This window comes from Hyaena hyaena, unplaced genomic scaffold (genome assembly GCF_003009895.1).
Source record: "Hyaena hyaena isolate Hyena2069 unplaced genomic scaffold, ASM300989v1 scaffold_44, whole genome shotgun sequence".
Taxonomy (NCBI): Eukaryota; Metazoa; Chordata; class Mammalia; order Carnivora; family Hyaenidae; genus Hyaena; species Hyaena hyaena.
Genome location: NW_024080676.1, coordinates 4,083,126 through 4,097,087, shown reverse-complemented (window position 1 = coordinate 4,097,087; position 13,962 = coordinate 4,083,126). Strand labels below are relative to the sequence as shown.

The 13,962-nt window shown below is 36.1% G+C and overlaps 1 protein-coding gene across 1 annotated transcript in view; it reads left to right on the top strand.

Moving 5' to 3' along the window:
* Positions 1-13,438, top strand: part of TM9SF3 (transmembrane 9 superfamily member 3) — a 68,942-nt gene extending 55,504 nt beyond the window's left edge. Inside the window, exons 11-15 of the mRNA XM_039230183.1 lie at positions 1,228-1,296; positions 4,318-4,464; positions 4,972-5,055; positions 5,376-5,452; positions 11,208-13,438. Coding sequence (XP_039086114.1) covers positions 1,228-1,296; positions 4,318-4,464; positions 4,972-5,055; positions 5,376-5,452; positions 11,208-11,275 — 445 coding nt within the window. The 3' untranslated portion in view covers positions 11,276-13,438. The remainder of the gene's footprint in view (positions 1-1,227; positions 1,297-4,317; positions 4,465-4,971; positions 5,056-5,375; positions 5,453-11,207) is intronic.
* Positions 13,439-13,962: the final 524 nt, after the last annotated feature.

Sequence of the window (13,962 nt, the reverse complement as noted above, 5' to 3'; positions counted from 1 at the left end):
ATGAGAACTTTTATAGTTTGTTTTTTAAAGTCCATTTTCTTTTTCAAATCAAGGTTAGACTCCAGGTCACTAGGGCTGGTGAAGGAGAGGAAGGAACAACACGTGACCTTGCAAACCATGGGTCACAGTTAAGTGGAGGAAGGCTCATGTGTATCTTTATTTTCTTCATATAGTTACGTGGGACTAAAATCTGAATACTAGATCTGGCCCTCATTGACTTGTTGGGAAGATCATTTTTAACCTCTGTGGTCTTGGATTCCTATAAAAGGAAGAAAGAAGACTAAATTAAATGTTTTTTAAGGTTTTTTTTTTTTTCCAGCTTTCACACCCTGATTTGTTCTCATCTTTTTAGTTTGTTTATCCCAGAGATAGTAGTTTTGTATTTTTTATGTGCCAGACACTGGGCACTGGGAATACCTAGATGAATAGCTTCTGCCTGCCAGAGTATATAGTCTAGTGAGGGATGATATGTATATAATTGCAGCTCAGCATAGTGTGGGGTAAGTGCTGCCAGAGTTATATTCAAGAGGCAGTGCAAGTACGGGGAAGATACCCACCTCTCTCAGGACTTGGGCAGGGCTTTATGGGGAGAACACTTGGGCCAGTACTTGCAGGAGAAGTGTGATGAGAGAAGGCATTCCAGGTGGAGAATTACCAGTTGTATCAACATGTGTTTGTTGAGTGAATGAATGAGGTTTGGATTTTATTTTTTATCCACTCTTGACTCCATTATAACTCAGAACTCAGTACCTTAATTGTATAATTCACAAGGAAAGGAATTGCCAACCCAAGGAATGCATGAGCAAAGAGATGGCAAGGCCACAGTTTGGGAAACATTACTTCAGAGAGGGGTCCCAAGACTTTTCTTTTCCTATGGCTTTCTATATTAAATGCCTGTGAAATCTTTAGAAGTTATTGAGAGATGCAGAAGAGGAGCAAACATGTAAGGGTTTTTCCTGAGTTCTGTTGGTGGCAAGAATTTATATTCTCCAGATTCTTATCTTGACCTTCAATGCCAGAAAGAATTTGGTCTATAACCTATGGCTGATTTGAAGTCCTACCTCTATATTGTGCCTCTTTGAATTTTTGTTTTTTTCTTCCTGCTGGTTTCTTTCTATCCCTTAGATTATTTTAAAGTACCAAGTATCTGCTTTCTGTTATCGGGATTTATATAATACAATGTGAAAATCACACTAGAAGTTTATTGCTAATGTTGATATTTTCCAGGTTCATGGAGCCTGCAGTTATTGTTTGCCTGGGAGGAATTTTACCTTTTGGCTCAATCTTTATTGAAATGTAAGTTGTGGCAATGCATTTATGTTTTGAGGGATGTAATTTTAATAAGAGAATGTAGGAGTTAGGGTAGGTGTAGAATCATCAGAAGGGAAGGCATCTAATAGAGTTAGTTTGTTAATTTCATGGCTCCCAGAAAGAGACCTTACATTATGTATCTAAAACAATATTTCCTCCTGTGATTTCAAATATTCTGTACTGTGTTCTAGAGCCTCCTTACCTAACGAGATCTTAGAAATCAAAGAATGCATGCTAAAGAGTACGAGACTAGCCTTTGATCACATGCATGATATAAGGAATTACTGGTTTTTAGTGTATTTTTAAAGTATTTGAGGGTCCAGGGAACTAGTAAAACATTACCTACCAGTCTGTCTAGATCTTGAAGTCTGTAGATACCTAGTTATTCCCAGTCTCCTTCCACAGAGGCCTGCCAGAGTGCTGGAAAATGTTAAGTGTTTAGGGGTAGAAGGTATGCCACCCTGTGCACAGTTATTGTGCTTCACACCTGCATCCTTGGTCACTGCTGCAGAACAGACGTCTTTCCTCAGCTTGTGTTCCAGTGTCCCTTGATGGGAATGCTCTGGCATTTTTATTTAGGCAAGATAGCTCTTTGCATGCGACTTTCTCAGAGATTGCAGACATACACCTCTGGCTCTTGCCTACAGACATACACCTCTGGCTCTTGCCTACAAAATGCCCATCACTGTGACTGCTCAGAATTCCCTTACATGTTTCCAAATGCGCCACTACTGATTTTCTCCTGTACAATGGACGCCGCCTTAACAGACATGATTGGATAGGATAATTGGATAAATCAAAGTTGGCTCATGTAAGGCTTATTAAAAAAGATTCATACATAACATTTTATTTTAACTTAAAACAACTAAAGATATATCTTTAACTCTTTTTAAAAATAACCAGAATCTTTGATTTAGATCTAGCTGATGTTTCCGTCATTTTCCCTTTGACATTTATGATGCATCTTCTATGTTTCCAGCCTTTTAAAAGTGGGACAAGAGCATAAAGACCTGTCTCAAGCATTCTGAGTGTGAAAACCTTTTAGATTTGTACATTTCTCCCCCAGACTTTCATAGCTATATCGCCCACACCTAATTTCATGTTGTTGTTTTTTAAGTGACTCACGTTATTGAATTTCTCCAAAACATTCATATAATGTTCATTGAAATCATGCATCCTTTCTGCTGTCATGTTATTGGTGTATGTAATATTCAGTTAAATTATCTAATTATACTAACAAGTACAGTTGATCGAGATTTGGGTCACCCATGCTGGCCACCTACCACCAGCTGCGAGTGTGCTGTGGGCATTAGTCAGTACCTTAGAGGAACGGGAGTGCATGTCACTCTAACTTGTGGTTTAATAAAGCCAGTTCAGGAACCTCTTCTGTACTTCTCGGCTGATACACTGCTTTGTGTCCTCACCCTAACTTGACCTCTATTTTTCCCTCCTACCCCTGTTCCCAGTACCTTCTGGATCACATCTCTCCCTGCTTTCTCAGGTACTTTGTTCCATTAGATAGCCTCTCTGCTCTATCCTTAAGTTCTGTTTTGATAACCCTCATGTATTCTCCTCTCGGTAGCCAGTGATCTTCTTAAGGTATTAGTCCGATCAGGTCACTTCTTTGCTAAAGACTTTATTTTCATTGAGGTAAAGTCCCCACAATGCCGTAACATAGCCAGTAAAGACCTTTGTAATACAGGATCTGGCCTTATTCGCTTCTCCAACTTCATCTTTTAGCTCTCACCCCTTCATTTGTAGTTCTAGCCATATTCAGTTACTTTGAATTTTTCTAAAAACAGCAAATTCCCTTATTGGTAAGCTTTGCCTTTGCTGTTCCTATTTCTGCAACATTCTTATGGCTCCCCTTACCCCATATGTCATATTTATTCTCTCACTACTCCTCCCCAGAGCCCCACCTAACCAGCTGGTAAGATGCCTCTCTTAGTTACATTGGTAAAGCACGTGGTGCATCAGGACTGCCTCCTTACTGGTGTTCCCCACTTTACAATAGTGTCCTTGAGGGTAGAGACTATCATTTTCATAGTTCTGTTCTCACTGCTTCTCCGATATGTGGTAGGGCCTTCAAATATCTACTGGAAGGATGAGTGACAAATAAGTGAGCTAAACAGAGAATAAGAAAAAGAAAAGAGGCTTAAGGCCCCTTTTCTAATGAAGACTTAGGGAATGGAATTAGAGTGAAGGGTCTTTTTCTTCATGTAAAATGTTAATGCTCTTTCTCTTGATGTCCTCCAAAAATAGCAGGAAGCTTCGTTAAACTTTCTTTTTTCTGGTTATTTTTATTTTCCTAATTTTATACATTATTATGCTATCAAACCTACTTTTAAAATTTTAGTAGGGTGTTTGTGAAATCTAAAATACACTGCTTGAATAGTGTTGTATCTAGAAAAAAAGTGAAAGAATGTGGGAATTGCCTTTATTCGACAGATATGAATTTTTAGCTATTTTCATTTTTCTTTGCCATATTTTACTCCTTTAAGCTTCTAATGTATTCAGTTTGCTTAGAGATGGATGCCCTACTAAAAAATCTGTTCTTGAAAGATTATCCAAGAAAATATTTTTGAGAGATTTTGGAGGATTGAACAGATGAAAAAGGATAAGACAAACTGTTGGAAGTTATTTGAAAGTAAATAATTGAGGGGTGCCTGCATGGCTCAGTCAGTTAAGTGTCCAACTCTTGATTCTGGCTCAGGTCATGATCTCACAGTTCATGAGATCAAGCTCCACACTGAGCTGTTTGCTGACAGTGCAGAGACTGTTTGGGATTCTCTCCCTCTCTTTTAGCCCCTCCCCTGCTTGTGTTCTCTCCCTCCCTCCCTCCATCTCTATCTCTCTATCTCTATCTCAAAATAAGTAAACATTTTTAAAAAAAGAAAATAATTGAGATGTATGCTAGACAACAGTGAGAACTGAGATGTGAGGCTTAGCAAAGGGGTGAGCTTCAAAAATAGAGACAAAACTATGTCTTTATTGTATTTTATGTAGGTATTTCATCTTCACATCTTTCTGGGCATATAAGATCTATTATGTCTATGGCTTCATGATGCTGGTGCTGGTCATCCTGTGCATTGTGACCGTCTGTGTGACCATCGTGTGCACATACTTTCTACTAAATGCAGAGGATTACAGGTGGTAAGTACTTCTATCGGGGAAGAACTTAAGGGGACCCTAATATTTTTAAATAAGATGCCGTCTGAAGTGTATCAAGTAGAGTAAAAGATCTATATAGAAATTTTGCTACCTGAGATAGTATAAGAAACTTTTTTAGTATGAAGATTTTAGAGGAAAAGTACTATTAGCCAGAAGTTTTTGTGTTCATAATGGTCACTCTTTTACAAACTATTTTTCCAAAGTGCTTGATGTGGAAAGAACATTATGAGGAAGCATTGCTCTATTTTAAACAAAAGAAGACAGTTCTGAAAAGGAAGTGGTTTATTTAAGGTCATTTATAATAGGAAATCTGACAGAATTCAAATCTCTCCTATTTCTTAGGCTTTCTCCTTGATGGTATATTTAAATGCCATCTACATGTATTTGTTTTTAAACATACAGAATTTTAAAGAATGTTCTTATAAAATTCTTTGCTTTAAAATCTGTTTCAATGCCATTCATTCAAAAGAGTCACTTTTTTTTTTTCAGGCAATGGACAAGTTTTCTCTCTGCTGCATCAACTGCAATCTATGTTTACATGTATTCCTTTTACTACTATTTTTTCAAAACAAAGTAAGTGGAGACATTTTCTCATTTTGTATTTAGGAAACTAAAGTTGTCATTTAAATACTAGAATTTAAGAGTAAAAGGTAGAGGATAGGGAGTATAGTTAGTGGTATTGTAATAGTGTTGTGTGGTGACACAGGGAGCCATGCTTATAAGCACAGAGTAGCGTGTAGACTGTTGAGTCACTTTGTGTACACTTGCAACTAAGGTAACATTGTGTGTCAACTAACTATACTTCAACTCAAAAAAAATTAAATTAGTAGAATTTAAGGTCCTATGTTGAAAGTACAAATGAATTTACTATATATTTTTTTGCTTTATTTTAGGATGTATGGCTTATTTCAGACATCATTTTACTTTGGATATATGGCGGTATTTAGCACAGCCTTGGGGATAATGTGTGGTAAGTTCTGAAATTTTGGGGATATCATGAGTAAATTTTTGAGATTTTTAGAATCAGAAAAATACAGTAACTGGAAATTAAGAAATTATATTATTTTGCTTGATCAGGGACAACAAAATAGACTCAAGAGTCTGATTTTAGGCCTTAAGATATTGCTAAAAAAATTGTCACTGATTCTCTTTTGACTATTCCTCAAAAATTCATCGATTATTTTTTAATATTCTGTTCCTAATAATCCTGTATTGCACTATTTTCTGTACCACAATTAGTTTCTCGTTCATATTGAAGTTTGGTAATTTTTTTAACTTAGGCTCATTGGAAAAGATTATGATGGAAACACATTAAGGTGATGACTGAATGATTCCCGTTGGGAAGTTTCTAGGACTATTCATGGAGATAACAGTGTCCGAAAAGCAGTATCTGAGTTATAAGTAGACAACTTGGGAGTCTGCAGACTGGGCTTAAGTTCTGGCCGTGCCATATGTATGTTCTGTACCTTGATCCAGTTCTCCACACTCTCCAAACTCTAAAATGAGGATAAATACCACTGTTTTTTGGAGTCTGTCACAATCTTCCATTAAATAGAAGTAATAGTTATTACCATATGATAGAGTCTCTAGCATGTGTGAACTGACTAGAAGATAAAGAATTTTTGGAAGCAGCATGATAAACGGAAAGGGCATGGAGGACTTGAGAGGCCCAGATTAAGGCTCCAAGCTGCTTTTTTGTGGTCAAGGGGAGTCCTGTGGAGCACTCTAAATCTCATTTTCTCATTTGTGAAATGAGCATACCTGTCAGCGTAATTGTCTGTAATAGCACCATGTATAAAGCACATGCGCAGTGATCCCAGTTATGTGGGAGACATGGCAGGGAGTGGGAAGAGCTGGGGCTTCTGGGGTCATTCAGTCCTCCCGCAAATCCTGCTGCCCCTGCTTAATAGCCATGTTACTCTGGCCAAATTACTGAACCTTTCTTCCTCAGTGTATTCATTTGCAAAACAAAAGCAACCCTTACCTCAGAGGGTTGTGATGAGGATTCGGTGGTTAGCTGTGGACAGACAGGACGAGGGCTGATGCTCAGTGAGTGGTGGCTGCTGCTGTTACTGTATTGACAAGGGCCAAAAACCCATGGGCTTCCTTCTGTTCTGGGATTGTGTCTCTGCTTCTATGGTTTATTCAAGATTCTCCATCTTGTGTTTTTACCTCAAAACAATTTCATGAATAGTGGTACCTTAAGGAAAATGCATACAAGCAACTTACTTTTTTTTCTGGCTCAGTTTTTCACTTGATAATTGAGGCTAATTCCCTACTTCCCTAATAGGAATGATGCCAGGCTTAAGGACTAATCACCGTGGAAACATTTCCAGATAGTTTAAAATTTATACCCTTCTCCTTTCTCTTTTATTTGCCATTGACTTTTTTTTTTTTTTTTGTAGTTCCATCTCTAGCTATAGGATAAGCAATAGAATAAGGAAGATATGATAGTCTTGTTAGACACTGGGTTCTGGTATGACATTTGTGGGCCTCTGGTGTGCCAAGACTGCTTTTTTTTTTTTTTTCCATCAAAAGAATCCTTTCCACAGATTGGTGGTTATCAAGGGCAGGGGGATTAAGGGCATGGGCACAATGGATGGAGGTGGTCAAAGGTACAAACTTTCAGTTATAAGGTGAGTAAGTTCTGGGCATGTATGGTGACTAAAGTTAACAATACTGTCTTGTATATTTGAAAGGTACTAAGAGAGTAGATCTTAAAAATTCTCATCACAAGAAAAAATTCATAACTACGTGAGATGATGGATGTTAATCAAATTTATTGTGGAAGTGGGGCACCTGGGTGGCTCAGTTGGTTAAGCATCCGACTTCAGCTCAGTGGGTTCAAGCCCTGGGTTGGCCTCTATGCTGACAGCTCAAAGCCTGGAGCTTGCTTTGGATTCTGTGTCTCCCTCTCTCTCTGCCCCTCCCCTGCTTACACTCTGTCTTTCTCTCTCTCAAAGAATAAATAAACATTTTAAAAAATTTAAAAAAATTAATTGTGGACATTGTTTTTTTACAGTATATACATATATCAAACCACTGCATTGTGTACCTTAAGTAAAAACAAATATTTTATGTCAATTACAATCTGTCCCATTTATATATAACCACGTACATCATCATGGGTGCACACGCGCGTGCGCGCACACACACACACACACACAAACACATATGACATCGACGGTAAAGCAGTAAAACTAACTCCACAAGCCATAAGGAGAGACAGTTCTTTATATTATGGTCACATATTAAAGCCGCTATGATAACCTTTCCTTGTGATACTTAATTAGTTAACCAACTTTGAGAGAAAGAGGATGAGGAACTGAAAGTTAAAACTAGGTATGTATTACATGGGAACATCCTTGTGTATCTCTAGGCAATCAGAAGTTTCCTTTGGTGTTTCTAGCCTGCCTTCCTTCAGAATGTTGCTCTGCAAACCCCACTTTCCTTACCCTGAGATCTTTCTTGATCATCACCAGCGTTCTGTGATGTATAGAATCATGGGATTATTACAGAGGGTTAAAATTTTTGTTCTTTACTCTATATGTGATCTTAGGAAGACCTAGAGAGATACGATCTTGACATTTACAAAGAAAATAAAATGAATTTAGCTAATTTTTTTAGTGCTTTTCCTGTTGAAATTTCATCTTGTTGCCTGAAAATCTGGGCACATTTACAGCTCCCTGCTGTTCTGGCAGGGTCCCAGCATTTCTCCTTTAATGGGTTTATGTGCCTTCAGTGCTGATCTGTTTTGGGGGGGGGGAAGGGAAACAGTTCAGATGAACTGATTAAAATGCCATCTAATACAAAAATTGTATATGCTTATCAGGTTATATTGCTAAAATGCTTTTTCAGCCAGTAATCAAAAGAAAAGTATTTATTAATTTTTTTTTAACATAGGAGAGAGAAATGACTGTTAAGGTAGAAATAATTAGATTGTTACAGTTTTCATATTTTGAGCATAGCATTTTTTAGTTCTAAGAAAATTAAGTTTAAAAGTATATCTCTTATTCTTAAGACATTTTCTTCTCTAGAGAGCATATTTAGTATCTTCCTTTTATAAAATCATATTTTTGTAAGTTTATTCTTGAGATACTCATAAGATTAGGAAAAATGATTCTCTAGGTTGATACTGTTTTGCTTTTAAACATCTCTGCTCAAAGGGGAGCAATGTTTTATAAGTCTGGAATACTAGATTTGGTTATTGGACTAGTATTATGCCAGTTAAATTTGTGATTCTAGTTAAAACTTTACAGATTTTTTAATGTTTTAAGAATTCGGTTTATATTTACAAAATTGATATTTTTCCCGTTACTTTGTAAGGACTTCTATTATAGCTGTTTCAAAATAAATTCTGACTATCTTCAAGTGTAGTGTAATTACTTCATATTATAAAATAAATATCTATTTATTGCAAAAATAATTGGAAATAAGTTTGCTTTTGTTACTTGGTGGGTTTTAAGAATACTTTTAGTATAACAGAGTGCCTGGATGGCTCAGTTGGTTATGCATCTGACTTTGACTCAGGTCGTGATCTCACAGTTTGTGAGTTTGAGCCCCACATTGGGTTCTCTGCTGTTAGTGCAGAGCCTGCTTTGGATCCTCTGTCTCCTTCTCTCTCTGTCCCTTCCCTGCTTGTGCTCTCTCTCTCTCAAACATAAACATTAAAAAATAAATATGTATATTTTTTGTATACATAGTGAATCCCCACGTACCACCCAACATCAGTAATTATCAACTCATCGCCAATCTTGTCTTACTCATATTCCCACTTTATCCCCCTTTATTCTGATAGGAATCTCAGACCTCAGGTCACTTTTAGCTGTAAATATTTCAGTATGTGTATGTATGTGTGTGTATATATATATTAATATAGTTATATAATATAGATATATGTATAATAGTATAGTAATTATAGAATGTTTAAGTATACACATATATATAGTTCCTTCATATGCTCAGATATTCAGTTAGTGTTCACATTTATCCCACCCATCCCCATTTCTTTTTTCTTTTTTAATGTTTATTTTTGAGAGGGAGAGAGTGAGCGAGTGGGGGAGGGGCAGAGAGAGAGGGAGGCACAGAAACCAAAGCAAGGCAAGCTCCCAGCTGCCAACACAGAGCCCAATACGGAGCTCAAAACCATGAACCATGAAACCATAACCTGAACCGAAGTCGGACACTCAACTGACTGGGCCATGCAGGTGCCCCCACCCCCATTTCTTTTTTAATACCGTTTGTTTGCATCAAGATCTAATTAAGGTCCACACATTGCTTGGCTAAAATGTTTCTTGGGGCTTTTTTAATCTATTGATGTTCTCTCTCTTTTCCCTTGCAATTTATTTAAGAAACTTCCACACTGAATTTTACTGAGGTTTTAATGTTTCTTTTCCATGTACTTCTCCCCGTATTTCCTGTGAAGTGGTAGGACTACTCATATTCAGGAGTACTTGTCCAGCAGTACTTCCCAGGGGTCTGTAAACTTAATCAAGAGGCACTTAATGTCTGGCTTTCTCTTTGTGTAGTTAGCAGCCACTGATAATTATTGCCTAGTTCAAATAATGCATTAATGGTTATAGTATTCTAATTTTTGTTGTTCCTTTTATATGTATTAGCTGGGGTACTTCTATAAGGAGAAACTTCTTTTCAACAACCATTTGGTTACCTTGAGGTACAGTTCATATATAGGAAAGGCAGAATAGATTTCTTTCTTTCCTTGTATACACCAGTTGGGTGAATAAAAGTTCAAAGGTGACTAATTAGGGGTGTGTGTGTGTGTGTGTGTGTGTATGTGTTTGTTTGTTTTTATCATTATTATGGAAGATTAGCTTTTAAACTTTCCATTATATTGGGCTTAGATGATAAATTTCTAAATCCAGTGGAGAATCTTCTCTATGACTTGATTAACTAGCTGTCTTGTTCTGAGGATCCCTTAGTATTTAGTAAAGAGCTATCCAGTTCATTCATTAATTCAACAGATATTTATTGAGTGCCCTGTCATGTGCCCAGTGCTCTCTTAGGCATAGGAGGTAGATACCCAACTTAGCAAAACAGATAAATACCCTTGCTTTCTGCAGTTGTGAGCCTCATATGAGGCTAATTATTCAAAAATAACATTGCATAACTCCTGACCTTACCTGTCTCTCTCATCCACTTCCTCAGACATGTCTTCTTTTCTGCCAACCTCACACAGCTTCTGTAATTTAAAGATAAAAAGAAACCATCAGAAGATGCCTCTTTAGAGCTTCAAATGCCATTGAGCCATGGTTCTCAGTCCTTTCCTGAGAGAATCCCATACTTCTTACTTCCATTTAGGTGTCCTAGGATTTGGGGAACATGTTAAAATGGTTTAAATGACCTAGAATAATATATGCTCAAATTTTAAAAAGACATGTTTTTTTAACAACATTTAACACATTTTTGTCCTTAGCAAATTATTCTTGCTTTATAAGTGATGTATTCTAATTCATGTAGCTATTAATTATAGATGTAGTAACTGATAATTCTAAAAATACCACATGAGGTCTAACTTGGTATATAACAGTAGCAGATGATTTGCAAAGCAAACGATGTAACTTTAACAAATCCAGAGTGAGTACTGATATAAAGATGTAATCTTGAAAAAAAAGTAACTTTCCAGAGCAGAGAGCATTTAGTATTTATAAACGATGGATACTGCTCTGTATATATTTACTTCAAAACATCTTCTTTTATCTTTGCAGGAGCAATTGGTTACATGGGAACAAGTGCCTTTGTCCGAAAAATCTATACTAATGTGAAAATTGACTAGAGACCCAAGAAAACCTGGAACTTCGGATCAATTTCTCTTTCATGGGGTGGGACTTGCACAGCAAAAAAAGCGCAAGAAGAGATTTGGGCTTTCACACTGGGTACTTTGTGGGTCTCTCTTTCGTGGATGGCTTAACGTAACATCTGTTTCCATTGATCCTAGGTTCTTACTGACTGCTTTCTCCAACTGTTCACAGCAAATGCTTGGATTTTATGCAGTAGGCATTACTACAATACATGGCTAATCTTCCCAAAAACTAGCTTATTAAAGATGAAATAGACCAGCTCTCTTCAGTGAAGAGGACAAATAGTTTATTTAAAGCATTTGTTCCAATAAAATAAATAGAGGGAAACTTGGATGCTAAAATTACATGAATAGAATCTTCCTGGCACTTAGTGTTTCTACATTATTGAAAAATGATGTTCCAGAAAGATTACTCTTTTCTCTTATTTTTACTGTCATCGTCAACCTGTTGTGGGACGTTTTTATATATTGAATCTGGGTTCTTTATTGACCTGTTTTTTTCCCCCAATTCAACTGCATCCTTTTTTTTTTTTTTAAAGGAATTAAAAAACATTAAATCCTGCATGTAATATATCTGCTGTCATCTTAGTTGGACCAACTTCCCATTTATTTATCTTAAAACTTCAGTTCCATCTTAATTCCATCCAAAGAAGATACAGTCTGAAGATAGAGGTGTATTCTCTACAATGCAATTTACTGTACAGTTAGAAAGCAAAGTGTTAAATGGAGAAGACATTTGTTTTTATTAAACATTTTGAGATTTAGATAAACTACATTTTAACTGAATGTCTAAAGTGATTATCTTTTTCCTTCCCCCAAGTTAGTCTTACATCTTTTTTGGGTTTGAATGAAGGTTTTACATGAGAAATTATTAAAAACAAGGGGGGTGGGTAATAAATGTATATAACAATAAATAATGTATCGTAGGTGTAGATTCTCAAATGCATTTGGATGTACAGATTGACTACGGAGTACTTTTTTCTGATGATAATTGGTGTAGAAATGTGTGATTTGGGGTGGCTTTTTACATCTTGCCTACCACTGCATGAAACATGGGGTTCCTTCAAAATGTGTGTGTCATACTTCCTTTGGGAGGGGGGATTGTTTTCTTCTGTTTCTTTTCTGAGACTCCTACAGGAGCTAAATTTGTAATTTAGAAGCATTTAATTTTGTTAATCCTGTCTGGGGCACTTAAGTAACATCTAAAGCATTACTGCTTTAGAATGGTAAAATAAACTTTCCTGACCAAATTGTTTTGTGAAAATAGATGTGTTTGCAATTTGAAGATATCTTTTCAAAAGGCAATATTACTGAATGCAATTTTTTAATACACTGTAAACTATGCTTTTCTAATATAGGAGACCCACACTTTAAAATCCCCAAACTTGCTTACATCTAGATTATACAGTATAGTCATAAAGTAAATGATAAGCCCTTTGAATTAAATTGTGGCACAAAAATCTGTTCAGATTGATGTACCGCGTAAAGTGAGGATGGGGTAAAAGTGGTTAGCTTACAATTGGATGAGCAAATAAAGGTTACAGTTTTCTAAGAGAAGTGATTTTAATTTTGAATACATCTTTCTGGAACTATCCATAATGTGAAGTTTTCCTAGAACCATTGAGTTTCTAGTTTAATAGTTTGCTATGCAAATGACCACCTAAAACAATACTGTATATTGGTATTTTTAGAAAGACTAAAAACCGCTGTATTTAAACTTTAATGTGAAACTCATGCCATTTATAGTTACATAAGATGTTTTCATTGCAAAATGTTTCTATAAATTGACTCTGCATCCTATAATGTGGTATGTAAGGACTGTAAAGAGTGAAAAGTTTGATTTCTGACCACTTAAGTATGGCTGACATGAACAAATAGGAATTTGATCAGAAGCTGTAGGTAAATCCCTTCTTCAGGCCAAAATGTTGTATTAAATGTGATCTACTGATTCTTCCATTTTCTCTCCCTTCTCACCTGCCTTTAAGATCTTATAAGAAAAGAAACTGCAAATCAGTGTTTAATGGCTTATATAACTTTTACTACATGTAAAGTACTTACAACAATGTATAGTCTGTCTGATGGACTAGAAATTGGACAGCAAGCTTTTGTCTTAATAAAATGAAATTTGTTTCGCATGAATCTTGCAGGTAAGATGTAGGGATTTAAGAAAATGAGTGTTTTAGCTGCTTTCAGGTATACCAATTCTTTTTACTAAATTGAGCTCTATTTCAAGTCCTTTGGAATTATTTGGAAAAATAATTTTCTAACTTCCAGATATCTTAAGAATGTCATTAAAAGGAATATAAATTGCCTTGAAAGTCCTTTAGAAAAAATGTTTTGGTTTATTCCTTCATGGAGGGGCTGGCTCTATGTGTGTCTTGAAGAAGATGTAATCCACAGTTTAGCTCCCTAGCTCTCGGTTATAGAGTAGTAAAAAATAGAATATTATTTAAGTTAATTAAAGGGTGAGGTTCTTACACTCCATTAATGCTGTGTATCTGTCTTTCATTTGTTTGCTCAGCTTATCAACTGATGCTTTGAACTCTATCAAAATTTAGTGATAAACTTTTCTCCTTGTATCTATAAGCATGCTTCTCCTGAAATTTAGCTACAGTAGTAATCAACATCATTATTCATCTATCCTCATATAAGGCCAGGATAAG